General features: G+C 43.2%; 1 protein-coding gene across 2 annotated transcripts in view; it reads left to right on the top strand.

Moving 5' to 3' along the window:
• The window catches only part of LOC137438659 (PR domain zinc finger protein 15), a 179,814-nt gene that overhangs the window by 134,870 nt on the left and 28,920 nt on the right, over positions 1–16,024 (top strand). For both annotated transcript variants that reach the window (XM_068133897.2, XM_078767164.1), the window contains exons 15-19: positions 992–1,123; positions 10,927–11,139; positions 11,332–11,501; positions 11,626–11,705; positions 12,247–12,366. In XM_068133897.2, coding sequence (XP_067989998.1) covers positions 992–1,123; positions 10,927–11,139; positions 11,332–11,501; positions 11,626–11,705; positions 12,247–12,366 — 715 coding nt within the window. The remainder of the gene's footprint in view (positions 1–991; positions 1,124–10,926; positions 11,140–11,331; positions 11,502–11,625; positions 11,706–12,246; positions 12,367–16,024) is intronic.

Here is a 16,024-nt window from a genome sequence, read left to right as displayed (position 1 = left end):
CTTTAAGCTACATTTTCCCTACTTAGTACATCAAAATGTTCCTACACATCACACGGTCCATACTATTTATATGCAATTCTACCTTTCCCACTGTATTCTCTTACCTACCCCCATAAAAGTAACAATATATTACATATACAAGAATGGCAGAATGTTTGATCCCAACCCCACCACCTCTTCCTTTCTGTATGTTCGATATGCATCCCTTTCCTTTTTTCCTGCCTCCACCTTCACCCCCATGACCCTCCTATCCTCTACCAGATTCTAACCCACGCTGGTAAGAATATAGGGGCCAGTGTGAGTTAATATCTGGTGGAATGTTTACAGAGATGTATTGACGGTAAAACTTCAGGTAATATATATTTTTCATTAGTTATGGAAGAAGTTTTATTACCTCCACCACCAAAGTTAGACGGAGTTTGTTTTCACCTCTGTCTATGTGTCTGTCTGTTTGTCTGTGAGCAGGATATCTCAATAAGTAATGGATGGATTAAAACGAATCTTGGTGGGCAGGTTAGTTGTGTAACAAGGACTTGTTAATTCGATTTTGGTGGAGATCCGGATCCGGATATGATAGGTTTTTTATTTTTAAAGTGACTCTTCATCATTGAGAGATAGGGACAAAAACGACATATAGCATGCTATTTAAAAACGTTGTGGACAGATTGACAATATTTGGTGGGTAAGTTGCATTGGTGACAATAACAAGCCGATTAGATTTTGGTTAAGGTCCGGATGCATATCAGGCCTATCAGTGGGATACAAAACGTAAACTGTTCAGCCGCGTGGAGATACGGTACTTGCTCTACTGAGTGCCATTGTAGTTTCCCTTGTTTTGTTTGAAAGTTTCTGCTTGGCATCTTTGTTGTGCAAGTTTTGTTTTCAAGTTTCATATTCTGCACTTTCAGTACTCATTTCATTTTGAAGAATATTAGTTCTAATTATGTTCTGCAATTAATGTGTATTGTCCTCATGCAAGAACTATCCACAGATATTCTCTTGTCGAAGCAATATGAACAAGCACCTGCTAACCCACGGAGACAAGAAATACGGCTGTGAGATCTGTGGACGCAGGTTCTACCGGGTCGATGTGTTGCGTGACCACACGCATGTCCACTTCAAGGTAATGAGAGTTTAATTTTGTGCATTTACGTATTTGTTTATGTGTGCATTTATTTATGTCGTTTTGTGCATTTATTTATGTCGTGGATACACATTTAACATCCACCAACTAATGCTGGCACACGCGATACACATTTTAACGTCTATCCGAGGGACGGCAGACGCATTGCCCTGCATGGAAAACACCGGGACCAGAGTTTTTAGCCAGGCTGAGATTTCAACTGAGGCGAGACAACTCAGATGCAAGTGTGCGTACCTTTAGGCTATCCTTCCACACCCAACATTTATTGAAATCTTTTATTATTTTCTGGTGCAAGTGTGCACATGCTTTGCGTATACAACTAGTAATAAACATCTACAACCATTCTTGGCCATATTGTGGAATGTCAGCTAAGGTCCTCACTGTTTTAGCTCACCTGGAATGAAGTTCAGGGGAGCTTATGCGATGGCGCGTCGTCAGTCCGTCCGGCCGTCAGTCTGTCCGTAAACACTTCCAACTTCTTCTCCGAAACCGCTTTAGGGATTGTGACCAAACTTGGCACAAATGATATTCGTTGTGTTGTGACTAGTCTTTTTTCACGGCATTAACAAAATCGGGGTCTAAGGGGGTTTACCAGGGTCAAAGTGGATCCAGGTTTGAACCCCCAAAATAGGAAATAGATTTTTCCACTGAAACTACACACACTATTTCGATGAAACTTGACCACAACCTTCATCCCCCATGATGTACCAAAATTTGTTCACAGCACTCAGAAAATCGAAGTTTAAAAGAGTCTACGGGGAGGGAGGGGGGTCAAAGTGGGTCCAGGTTTGACACCCCAAAATAGGTATTTGCTTTCTTCTCTGAAACTACACACAATTTCGATGAAACTTGACCACAACTTTCATCCCCCATGATGTACCAAAGTTTGTTCAAGGCATTAGACAAATTGGGGTCTTTGTAGGTATATGAGGTTGGAGGAGGGGGGGGGGGGGGGGGTTGCCCCCCAAAATAAGTATTGTTTTGTTTGTTTGTTTAAAGTCTTATGATTATGTTAGTATGATTCTACATGCTGTCCTGTCTTCTAGCAACCATTGAAATTGGTTTAAAATACCCTTAGTTAGTGCAGTATACTGTTTATTCTACCAGGTGAGCGCCAGGGCTATTGCCCATATGTTTTTTTCTTCCGCCCTCATTTTTCGTCCCCCGTCGCACTGCGGAGCGAAAGGGGGACTATGGTTTTCCCCTCCGTCCGTGTGTCCGTCCGTCCGTCCGGGTGTGCGTACGTGCGTATGTGCGTAAGCAAAGGACTGCATTCGACTTTGGTGTGTGGGTGCAACCCACGTCAAAAATCCAAGATGGCCGCCGCCATGTATGTCTGATGCCATGTATGTCTGAACCTTGTGAGCAGAATATCTTGAAAAATAAGCGAATTACCAACTTCTAATCTGGTGTGTGGGTGTATCTAGGCATACGGAAGAACACTATTGAAAATTGGGTCGCCACGTCAAAATTCAAGATGGCCGCCGCCATGTATGTCTGAACCTTGTGAGCGGAATATCTTGAAAAATAAGCGAAGTACCAACTTCTAATCTGGTGTGTGGGTGTATCTAGGCATACGGAAGAACACTATTGAAAATTGGGTCGCCACATCAAAATTCAAGATGGCCGCCGCCATGTATGTCTGAACCTTGTGAGCGGAATATCTTGAAAAATAAGCGAAGTACCAACTTCTAATCTGGTGTGTGGGTGTATCTAGGCATACGGAAGAACACTATTGAAAATTGGGTCGCCACATCAAAATCCAAGATGGCCGCCACCATATACAGTCACGTGAAAAAGTAAGTTACACCCCATGTAAAGTTTTGACTTTTTCAACATCTTTCAACATACAGCTATTTGATCTTCATTTCAACAATATTGATAGATAAAGGGGATATAATATAACAAATATCATGAAACATTTACATTTTGTAGTCCATTGTATAATTTAAATAAACATAAATGCAAATTTCGCATGTGGAAAAAGTAAGTACACCCTTGGCTCTTATAGGTGGTATTGCCCGCTTTGGCAGAAACAACCTCAAGTAGGCGTTTCTTATAACTGTCTACCAGTCTCTGACATCGACTGGGAGAAATTTTTGCCCACTCCTCCATGCAGAATTCTTTCAGCTGTGCAATGTTTGAGGGGTTTCTTACAAAGCACAGCTCGTTTCAAATCCCCCACAACATCTCGATGGGATTTAGATCCGGGCTTTGACTTAGCCATTCCAGAACCCTCCATTTCTTTCTTTTCAGCCATTCCTTGGTGGATTTACTGGTATGTTTAGGGTCATTGTCATGTTGCAAGGTCCACCTTCGGTTGAGCTTCAACTTTCCGACGGATGGCCTCACATTATCCTCAAGCACCCTCTGGTACAATGAAGAATTTATAGTGGATTCTATGATGTTGAGCTGCCCCGGCCCTGATGCAGCAAAGCTGCCCCAAACCATAATATTTCCACCACCATGCTTTACAGTTGGTATCAGGTTCTTGTGGTCAAATGCTGTCTTTGGTTTTCGCCAAACATGTCTTCTGGTACTGTGGCCAAATAGCTCTACCTTTGACTCATCTGTCCAGAGCACGTTGTTCCAGAAGTGCTGGTCTTTGCCTCGGTGTTCATTGGCAAACTTTAATCTTGCCCTGATGTTCTTTCTGGACAGCAAAGGTTTCCTCCTGGCACACCTCCCATGTAGATCAAATTTGTGCAGCCTCTTTCTAATGGTAGACTCGTGCACTTTGACATCAACAGTGGCAAGATCTACCTGTAGGTCCCGTGATGACATTCTAGGGTTCTTAGACACTTCTTTCAGCATCTTGCGGTCTGCTCTTGGGCTGAACTTGCTGGGTCGGCCTGGCCTGAACAAGTTGGCAGTTGTTTGGAATCTTCTCCACTTGAAGATGATCTTCTGGACAGTCGAATGATTGATTTCAAATTGTTTGAAGATCTTTTTAAATCCCTTCCCAGACTTGTAGGCATCTATAACCTTCTTTCTGAAGGCCTCAGAGAGCTCTTTTGATCTAGGCATGGTGACGCCGCACACTTCAACAACGAAGAGCAAACCAAACTAAATGTCTGAGGGTTAAATGAGACAGGTTCCTCCAAGGTCCTCTCTAACGATGTTCTAATCATTTGCACCTGAGCTGGTGCACCTGATTCTAATTTTAGGTATTTGAAGTAGTGATAAATGTTGGGGTGTACTTACTTTTTCCACATGCGAAATTTGCATTTATGTTTATGTAAATTATACAATGGACTACAAAATGTAAATGTTTCATGATATTTGTTATATTATATCACCTTTATCTATCAATATTGTTGAAATGAAGATCAAATAGCTGTATGTTGAAAGATGTTGAAAAAGTCAAAACTTTACATGGGGTGTACTTACTTTTTCACGTGACTGTATATGTCTGAACCTTGTGAGCGAAATAGCTTGAAAAATAAGCGAAGTACCAACTTCTAATCTGGTGTGTGGGTGTATCTAGGCATAAGGAAGAACGCTCTTGAAAATTAAGTCACCACGTCAAAATCCAAGATGGCCGCCTCCATGTATGTCTGAACCTTGTGAGCGAAATATCATATCATAGCATGTTTTCTGCGTCTTCCACTTTGTCAACTCACATCACTTCCCCGACGGGGGACCTAGGCGTAACGCTTGTTAACCTTTATTCGCTTTAAAATTCGTTTTCTCCACAACCTCTTGAGGGATTGACAAAATTTTCAACATCGGAGCATCTACACATGGAATTTTTTTTTAACAAAGCTTACATGATGATTGAATGAAAAATGTGGTTGCCATTCAAAAAAAAGTCTGTTTTCTGCAGGCTTGGGTCTTGCAAGCAATTACTGTTGGTCTTGATGGAACGATAACCTTTACCTGAGCAGAGAACAGTGATGACTCCATCTACATACCATTTGACCATTTGCTTGCTAAAGTGGGACATCTCTCTGGCCGTTCTCAGAGAGCTTCCTCAGCGCCGACAAGTCTGGCATTTAACCCAGGCCGACTGGCACGGTCTTCAAGCAGACATCAATCATCTGGACTGGTCTCCCATCTCTACTGTCTCTGACATTAACTCATCCTGAGAATTCTTCCAAATACATTTGCTCTCTCTCATGCACAGATTTATCCCATCTTGTCTTCAGTTGTCATACCCTTCCACCCGTCCATGGTACACTGAAGCTTGTGATGAGGCAGTTGCCCTGAAACAACTTGTGTTCCCCTCATGGAAGGCAAATCCAACTGAAGGCAATTTCAGTTCCTTCGACAAAGCTTGGAACAAGTGTGTGTCTTCCCTCAGGAGAGCCAGGAAACACTATCTCTATTCTCAAGACTGAACTCTCAAACCTGTCTCCCTCCTTCAAATCCCGGTGGTGTCTGGTCAAATCTGTTTCTGGTGTTTGTTCCCCTTCCATCCCCTCCCTTACCTCAAACTGCTACACAGCTGACACTGCACGTGAAAAAGCTGAATGGCTCAACTCTGTGTTTGCTTTGAAATCGTGTATGCTTAACCCATCGCTCTCTGTACCCACCTTACCCAGTCAAACCCAGCTGCTCCTGGATTCTATGTCCTTCTCTCCCAACAATCTGGAGAAGTGGCTGTCAAACCTCGGCTTCTGCAACCAGACCAGATGGCATCAAGCCACGTGTCCAAAAAACCTGCTCTGCTGCTCTACTACACTCTCTCTCCCTCTCTCTCTCTCACTGTTCTATTCACCCTCTCATTTGCTCTCGGTCATCTGCATTCTGCTTGGAAATCTGCCAACATTACTGCTTTACATAAAAAGGTGCAAAAACAGATCCTTTCAACTACAGACCAATCAGCCTGCTCCCAATCATCAGCAAGGTCATCGAATCCATTATCGCTTCTGATTTTAAATCCTTCCTCTTCTCCAATGGCTTGATCTCAGATCATCAATTTGGATTCAGACCAGGCCAATCTACTCTGGGCATGCTGCTTCAGCTTTCTCAACAATGGATGGAGATCCTCAATGCCAAACAGGAAATGAGAGCCGTCTCCCTTGACACATCTCGTGTCTTCATTATGGTCTGACACCCCACACTTCTCACCAAACTCTACTCTTATGGTATCCATGGCAATCTCCATGCATGGCTCACAGACTTCCTCTCATGTTGTCAACTTGTCGCTCTCATTGGAGTTCTCTCATCTCCTCTTCCTGTCCAGGCTGGAGTTCCTCAAGGCAGTGTTCTGGGCCCTTTGCTTTTCCTAATCTTCATCAATGATCTCTCCGACTCCTGTAAAATTTTCTTTATCTCTTCGCTGATGACTCCACGCTCTGCCGTTCCATCTCATCCCTCATTTCAGCAGGTAGCAGCCTCTTCACTCTATGTTGACCTGGATAAAATCACAAACTCGTCAAACATGTGGAACATGTCTTTCAATCCTGATAAATCTCACTCACTCACTATGTCTCTCTGTTAAGTCTGTCTGGAAAACCCTCCCATCTACTTTCTCAACAATCCTCTCAAATAAGTTCTGTAAGTCAAGCGTTTTTGTCTCACTATCTGCCATGATCATTCCTGGGAAAACCACATTTCTTAGCTGCCCTCCAAATCCAGTCACCGACTGGGCATCCATCCTTCATTGTGCAAAGTCCACTCTTGGCACAACTGAGCTCGCCACATACAAAGCTTTCATCTGCAGCTCAATGGAGTACTGCTCTCCCCTCTGGGCTGGTGCTCCTGCATCACACCTAGCTCGGCTTCACGTTGTTGAAACTAAAGCTTTTAGAATCATTGGTATCTCCCGCGATGAAGCTGATTCTGAGGTCTTTTCTCTCTCTCAGCACAGGCAGGTTGGTGGTCTCTCTGTCTTCTTCCGCCTCCTCTCCGGCCTTGCACCCCTGCTCTGTCTGTGCTCTGTCCCCCAGATATTTCTGCAGGGACGCACAAGGTCTGCCAGCAACCCCCTTCTGGTAAAACTTCCAACCCTTCTGGTGAAACTTCCAAATTCAAGACTCTCTGTTCACCTTCATTCTTTCATTCCTCTTTTTTTCCTTCCTCTGGCTCCTAACTTTCACACTCTTTTCAATCGCATTCTTCCCTCTAGGTCTTTAAAACAGTTGTTTACCACCATCTCATATCTTCCTCCATCCAAAACCATGATCTTTTCTACCCTTGTTTATCCACCCCAAACCCACCTCCTTCAAATTCCCTGTTTTCTTTACTGAAATCCCCTGTAGTGTCCATCTTGTTCATCCCGCGTACCCCGCCCCAGCCCTCTCTCTTCCACAGATCTCCCGATGTCCTTGTTCTCTACTGTTGTTGTGCTTCCCTCTTTCTCTCACCCTCTCTTGTCTCCCGCTCCCTTTATTATATGTTCTATGTGTTGTCTCTTATACAACCCTCGACTTAGTATACAAAAAAAGACGACATGGACCAACTTTTAATCCCTCATCCCACTTCTCTCTTCCTCTTGTGGTGATTTATAATGTCACCATGCTAATTAGCTGGGTGCTGATACCTCTCTCACCAGCCATGGCACTTCTGCAAAGAACCTCTGTGACTCATTCGGACTGGCTCAATCTGTGAATTTTCCACCCAGATTTCTCCCAATAGCAAATCTTCCCTTCTGGATTTGGTGATGGCCAACCTTCTCGCCTATGTATCTTGCTCGTCCTCTGCCCCAATTGGCTCATCTGATCATGTTCTTGCGAAGGTCAACATCTCTGGCCATTCTTAGAGAACAGTCTCAGCACCGGCGAGTCTGACAGTTCACTCAGACAAGCTGGCAGAGACTGCTGGCTGCCATCACACCATCCTATTCCTAATCTTCATCAACGATCTCTCTCTCTCTCTCTCTCTCTCTGGAAAATCCCCTTCATGCCTTTGCTGATGACTCCACCCTCAGCCGTAACGTCCCCCATCCTTCATATAGGCAGGCAGTAGCCTCTTCCCTCTCTGCAAACCTTGATAGAATAATGAGCTGGTCGGTCACTTGGAATATAGCTTTAAATCCTAACAAATTTTACACTCTCACTCTCTTCAAAAGGACCATCAGCTGGCAACCCCTCCCATCTACTTTTTTAACAATCCTCTTGAAGTTCAGTCACTCAAACCCTTGGGTCTCACTGTCAGCCATGATCCTTTTTGGGCAACCAACACTTCTAATTTGGCCTCCATAGCAAACCACCCCCATTTGGTAGAATTTTAAAAATGCAGAATAACTTCTCACCTCCACTCATCCATTCCTGTTTTCTCCTGCCTATGGAACCAACTTCCACATCCTCCTCAATCTCATTCTTCCATTCATGTATTCAAGACAGCTGTTCACCACCATCTCAGATTATCCCTCATCCAAAACCATGTTCTTTTCTACCCTTGTTACCCACCACAAGCCCACCTCTTTCCAAGTCTCCAGTTTTTCCCTCATGAGAATTTGCAGCTGTATCCATCTTGTTCACCCCCTGTACATCCCTTATTTCTCCAAGTTTCCCTCTATGTTGTCCCTCATTCCTGCTGCTGGTGTGTTCCCCCCTCTCTTCTTACTGAACATTTTGTTCTGTTATGTCCTGATCCATTTTATGCTCTAGCTCTTACCTGAGCCTCGACATTGTGTACAAAAAAATGACAGATGGCAGAAAAAGAAAACAATTCGGTCGACAGCAATAACTTTAATTTTCATTTGCATCACAATGCGAATCTTCCTGCTGTGGACCACAACCTTTGCCTTAGTCGATGTAAGTAATGTAGCAGTTCCGTTCTATATTTAACATCAATAACTCTGGGTGGGTTACCATCTTTTGAAGAAAATAGCTGCAGTTTCACCTTCTAGTGATCATTACCCTGCACGGCGAAGCAAAAAGCGGAGTTAAGCAAAAAGCGGAGTTAAGCAAAATTGGTTCATGTCCATTCGTCTTATGAGTTGTTTTTTTTACCGAGGAACAACTTGTTTAAAATGAATGTTGTATTTTGAACACAAATCAGAACATGAATAGGAACATAAGTTTGTCATTGTAATGTACTTTGGCTTCAAATTCATCCCGATCGAACATGCAGAGAGGAGTGAGATAATATCTTTAGTCTGTCTGCTTTTCTGGCAGTTAAACAAAATTGAAAATCATTCCAAACAGGAACCTTACTGTTTTTAAAGGACGTTATTAAAGGCCACAAACAACAGGCAAGAAGAACTAATGTAACGTGTTAGATAGGGTGGTGTAAAAGACACTGTGTTAATGGTGGTAAAACCCGGAATTAATTTATTTATACACCTTTAAACCTCTTTAAACCTTTATTTAAATTTAATTATGTACATGAACACTGTGGAACACAAATCACCTTTTATAATACTTCCAAGAACCTCCAGTTTTGCAGTAGTTGGAGTATTGACATGTTCTATGGGGTGGTGTACGTAATATGAGCTGTCAAGCACAGTCCCTGGGAAGTGGGTGTGGCATGTGAGAGTGTGCAGTATCATGGTGAAGAAGCCACCAAAATGGCTATGTAAGATGCTGATAAACATCATGTTCTATGGTGATCAATAAAGCCTCCATCTCCTAAACTGTGACTCCTCGTCTTATTATATGGGTGGTGTATAAGACTGCTTCAGTAGTGCTAAACTTCCGGAATTTTAATCGTTCTTTAATATCATCATCTTGTTATAATTGAAGTATATATTTGAACATTGTGTGGGGTATCATGTTCTATGAACTCACTAGTTGTTACTGTTCTGCATCACTTCATTTATATTTTCTCAAGGAGCAAATTTCCTGTCATTCGCAGAACATTCCATCTTTATCACAAAATAGACCATAATCTTTCTGATATGATTTGCTTTACTGATCGAGTAAAATGTCCATGAGTCGATGGTTCGGAGTTGGTGCAACTGGCTATGATAGGTAGGCATTCAGCCTTACTTGGCCTTGTTAACACAGTGACATCTGCAGGGGCAACACCTTTTTGATATATTTTCCCTTGTTATTTCTTAGCTCTTTCAACGTTCCCTGAATGAACAGCTTGCTGGTAGCAGTGTCTGCACCATGAAACACAATTTTGTGCTCGGTCACATGTGCTTGTATGCTGAAGACAATTCTTTATGCAAGACAACTGTGTAAGAGACATTGGAAAGACAGTCCAAAAGCCTCTCACATGAGAAAACCTCTGTTTTTTGATGGGGGAGCTGGTTATATGTCTCCACCTGTTTTAGATTTTAAATATGGGTTTTTAAATATGGCTTGGCTATGCATATTTTAAATATGGCTTAAATATGGCTTGCTTTTAAGCAAGCTGTTCATTGAGTACCAGTTCACTGGTAATTCCCTGTTTGTCGTAAAAGGCGACAAACAGGGTTGGCGGCAGGAAGGGCATCCGGCCGTAAAACATTGCTTCAAAAAGGGGACCGAAAAACAACAACAACCACGGTGCCCGAAAAAGGCCAACCCCCGCTTGCGGGGAAAAATGGCCTCTAAAGGTGGTTTTTAGTCTATTGGTTTCTTTTTATCCATCTTTTCCTGAAATCTGTAACTATATTTCCATGTAAGTGCATTGTTTACTTGATCTGAAAATAACCTTTAAAATGTTAATTTCCAGGAACATTTTTCTGTTTTTGAACATTATAAGAAATAAATATATGCGGAGTCGCAACAATTTAATCAGTTCATAACTTCATGTCACTGCACGATTGGTTTCAGAATCACCTTTACACATGGAATATTAAAGTTCAACTGATATCCAAAATTGCACAGTTCATATCACCAGACTACCTACCTTGTTTATGTTGTCAAAGCATTTGTCCCCTTCTGACATGCCATCCTTCTCAGGACATAGCTGTTATGGAGGAGTCAGAAAGAAGTGAATTTATCAGTCGACTTGGCATCGAGGCCGAAGAATTTGTGGAGGGCCAAGAGAGAGTGGAATTGGAAGCTGGAGACGAAGTGCTGGGTGGTCAGACTGAAGAGGGTAATGCTCAGGGCATGGGTGGACTTGGTGAAGCTACAGCAGAGGGTTTGAAATACGTGTGCAAGAAGTGTCAGGTACTTTGATTTTACTGTACTGCAGTCTTAAAGGATCACTATATTGACAAACCCTTTGTGTGTAGGTCAGTTACTTCTGAAAGACGCTAGATAAGATTGAAATGATTGAGTCAGAAGCAAAATTGCTTTACTTTTCTTTTTATTCGATTCTTTGTTAAACCACCTCGCTTCCTACCACCATTGTTTGTGTAGATATGGTTTGCCCGTGGATCGGATTATGTCGAGCATTTATCATCCGAGCATGGGGAGAGTGCACATACATGCAATATTTGCCGGCGCTCCTTCGCACTGAAGGCCACATACCATGCCCACATGGTCATCCATCGTCACGAGCTCCCGATCAACGACCCCAGTGCACATAAGTAATCTTTTTATTCCTTCCCAACCAAAATACTTACGAGTGTGGATATCATCTTCATCCTAAGGTCGCATTTCCTGAACCAATCTGACTTTTATTTTTTCTTCATCTGTTAAAAATGTCACCAGGTACATCCACCCATGTGAGGTCTGCGGTAAGATCTTCAACAGCTCTGGTAATCTTGAGAGGCATCGTGTGATTCATACAGGTATGCTTGCTTGGAAGTATGTCAAGTTTCTACTTTGCTGATCATTCGGGTGTTTGGTCTTCCAGAAATTCACAGCATTAGCCTTTCCCATTTCCGAAGGCACAACAGAGACAATAATTGTAATCAGTGTTTACCTCATTGAGTGTGTAAGTGTTCATGCAGATCTACTGAAATTGAGATCATTCATTATATCAGATCTACCATGATCTATATAACCTGTCAATGCTCTGCATTGTTAAATACTCTATTTTTCTCATTATCTTTCACCGGAAGGTGATTGGTTGGGAATTGTTTGTTGACTTTGTTAGGCACGACAGAATTATGGCAATTGGTGGATTTCCATTCCCCCACCCCCCCCCCCCCCCAAACGAAATTGGTCGATATTTTATTAATTGACGTTAGAATTTATTTTTTTTGTGATTTGCGGTCAATGTTTTTTTTTTTTTGTGTGAAATTTTAAACTGTATTTCATTTTCAATCGTGGACTTTCTTCTCTTCAATCCCCAAATGTTTTGTTTGGTTGTGTATGCATTACATGCAGGAGTGAAATCACATGCATGTGTGCAGTGTGGAAAGAGTTTTGCTCGCAGGGACATGCTGAAGGAGCACATGCGAGTTCATGACACTGCACGTGACTACCTGTGTGCTGAGTGTGGAAAAGGTACACACACACACACACACACACACACACACACACACACCTACATTTACACTTGCACACACATTCATAATGTTAGTGTAAATAGTATAATTTTTATCTGGCATTCGAGAATTCTCCAAACTTACTCCAGCCACTGCCATTTGGGAATTGTGTTAAACTAGTGATCATAGAACTTTGCTCATATAGATTCACAAGGTAATTGAGGCATATGCCAAACCATGCTTGGCCCATTCTACCTTTGCTGTATCTGCATGCTGGTTATGATAATTATGCAGCTCATCCCATACAGACAATTTTGTTAGGATATTGTCACACAAGGCTGTACTTTTTCACACAAGGCTGTACTTTTTTATATTTTGAAAAATACAAGGCTGTACTTTTTTATATTTTGAAAAATATTACGAGATCTGGAAATAATACACTACTTTTGAAATGGCATATGAATGCTGAATGCGGCCTTTTGCACATGTGCTGTGTGTGTGTTTACGCTAATTCAGTTCGGCTCGCAGGGAACTTTTAACCTGCCATTGCTAGCTTCAAATCTGTGATTCAAATCGTCTTTGAAACATAATTTTCAACATTCAGCCGAAATTGTGGCAATTTCAAAATGGTTAACCATAATTGCTCTGTTCTTGAATGAAAATCTGACTCATGAAAATGTAGGAATGTGAGAAATATCTCTGGATGAGAGGAGTCGGGTTCGTACCGTTTCCTGTTAATACAATTAGCTAGCAGCGACCATGATTGTAAAACACACGCACACACGCACACACATATATATATATTGTTACGGCCCGCGGTTAAGATGTTGGTTTGCCGAGCGGATGGCACCGCGGCTTAACAGTTACCCCGATTAACCCGATCCCCGAACGTTGGCCGGATCGCGCCACAGATATTCAATAGGGAAAAGACTAAGGCGACACGGATGTGAAGAAGAAGAAGACAAAAAGGTTGGAAATACGAATATAATTTACTATTTACAGGCTCAAAGAAACCAAGGAGAAGGAAAGATAATAAAATAATATACAGAAGATTTTAGAGACACAGTGAAAATCGCTAGCTTATCTAAACAGACTTTCCCTCGCGGTCCCCATGTGCTGTCTTTGTCTTTCCCTCGTGGTCCCCCTGTACTGTCTTTGTCTTTCCCTCGTGGTCCCCATGTGTTGTCTTTGTCTTTCCCTCGCGGTCCCCATGTGCTGTCTTTGTCTTTCCCTCGTGGTCCCCCTGTGCTGTCTTTCCCTCGCGGTTGTCAGCTCTTTCACGAGCCTCGATTCAGTATAGAAAAAAAAAAAAAAAGACTTAATTAATACCCAGGACAGAACAAACGAAGACGACTCACACGGGGAATGATGATAGGAATGGCGGAGGTGGATGGCTTGGAGGGGGGGAGGCCGGTCCAAGGGGTCCTGCAGCACGATCGGCGTGTTTAGCAGCCACCGTTCCTTCGCGGCCCTGCTCAAAACCGCCGTCCAGGCCCCACGCGGCTGTTGAGTGTTGTTGCTGCTGTGGCCGCCGCTGCTGCTGCTGCTGCTGTGGACGTCGCATGCTTTGCCAGGACTACAACAGGCTTTGTGCTTCCCTGGATGATGATCTCCTTGGATGATCTCTATGTTCTCTTGGTCCAACAACTCTCTCTTTCTTGGTCCGATCACTCCTCACCATCGACAACCCAACGCAACCAACGCAACCCCTGACCACCACAACGCAACCAACGCACTTCTTGCGCGCGCGCCTTTATAGCCCCTCCGGCGATTAAGCCGCCGGCCTTCAGGACACGCCCATCGGTGTGCTCACCTCGGCCATGGTTGGTCACGCGACCCTCTGGCTCCGCCCTTGATGACGACGGGCGGGCACGCCTTTCTTCCCCGACCCGAGCACATGTTCAATGGTGGTTTTGGAGGGGATGTAATTGGCAAATTGAGGCTTGGCCATGACGAAAGGGGAAATGGAGGTTTTTGGGAATGGGAATGGAGAATGAAGGGAATCTATCTTATTTCACTTGGTGCAATGGAGTGTCATTTTAATGGAAGACAAAGCCTTAACCTAATACACAGAATAAGGAAATAAACTACTGAACAGGGATATTATAGTGTCCTTCAATGTATGCTTTATGGAATTAACTACCGGAACGCCCTTTGACCTTTATACAACAGACTGGAGGCAGGAAGGCGATATTTTACAGCAATTTACTATACAATAAAAACACAATAAGAAAAAAACTCAATCCTCATTTCCGCAACAATATGTATGTATGTATGTATATATATATATATATATATATATATATATATATACAGACTTGGCATTTAATATGGAATATTTTTTTGTGGGGGTGAACTTACTTTTCAAGATGTCTTAGAACCAAAAGTTCATTGGAATTATGTTGAAATTATTCTAGATTTTGTTAATGTGACCTTTAAAAGAAACAAAAACCACATTTGACATTTCGAAACAAATAAATTGATGCTTGAAAGTGATGTAAACTGATATCGAACTCAATTCATGGACAGTACTGTGTTAAACTTCTGTACGTTTTCCAGAAGTATCTCTTTATTTTGCACATTAGCCAAAAATTTTTTTAACAAAAACAAAAGTTAAATTACGACTGGGATTACGGACAGTAAAATTACAGTTCAGTACTTCGTGTAACTCCCACGAGCATTCAGGAGAGCACGTACACGTTGAGGCATGCTGTTCGCGAGATTTGCCAAGGTTTGGACAGGAATCGCTTGCCATGCAGTGACAATAGCCTGCTGCAGTTCACGCACAGAGGTCGGCTGCTGGTCCAAGTGGTCGATTTGACGCGTTAATTCTGCCCACAAGTTCTCTATCGGATTCATATCCGGGGACATGGCAGGCCACTCCATGTGCTCTACACCACGGTCCGCAAGAAAGTGTTGGATCATGCGAGCACGATGAGGCCGTGCATTGTCATCTTAGAAGACAAAGTTTCCTCGAAAGGCTGCATGAGCAAATGGAAGCAATGTTTCTTCCAGAATGGCCCTGTACTTGAACTGGTTCAGGTTTCCATTCAGAACAACCAGGTCAGTTTTGCCCCCTGCATGAAAAGCAGCCCAAACGGTCACCCCACCACCTCCAGCTTGGACTCTTGGCACTATACAATCTTCGTTGTAGGCTTCGTGCACTTGTCTGCGCACTCGGACGTGGCCATCTTGACGATAGACCAGAAATCTAGACTCGTCACTGAAGGTCACGTGATTCCAGTGTCCTGGCTGCCAATGACGGTGCTCTCTGGCCCACTGCAATCGGCGCTGGCTGTGTCGTCTGGTCAGGCGTGGCTTTCTCAGGGGACGCCTGGCACGATAGCCTGCTTGAACCAGTCGTTGGTTGACTAGCCTTCTGGATACAGGCACATTTGTCAGTTGTTGCCACTCAGCCCTAAGCCGATTAGCTGACTTGGTACGGCCATTGCGGACTAACCGGTGCAGCTGGCGATCATCCCTCCTTGTGGTTCTGCGGGGACGCCCTGGCCTCGTTATTGGAGTAGGGACACCTCTCTGAGCATTTCGTTTCAGGATCTTTGGCACCTGACCTTGAGTGATGCCATACTGCCGAGCAATAGCACGCTGTTTCATGCCGTAATTTCGTAAAGCCACCACTCCATGACAAACAGCATTATCGACTTGACGGACCATCT

Source organism: Myxine glutinosa, chromosome 1 (assembly GCF_964187855.1).
Source record: "Myxine glutinosa chromosome 1, kmMyxGlut1.1, whole genome shotgun sequence".
Taxonomy (NCBI): domain Eukaryota; kingdom Metazoa; phylum Chordata; class Myxini; order Myxiniformes; family Myxinidae; genus Myxine; species Myxine glutinosa.
Note: the sequence above shows the minus strand (reverse complement) of the source record. Positions and strands in the feature narration are given on the sequence as shown.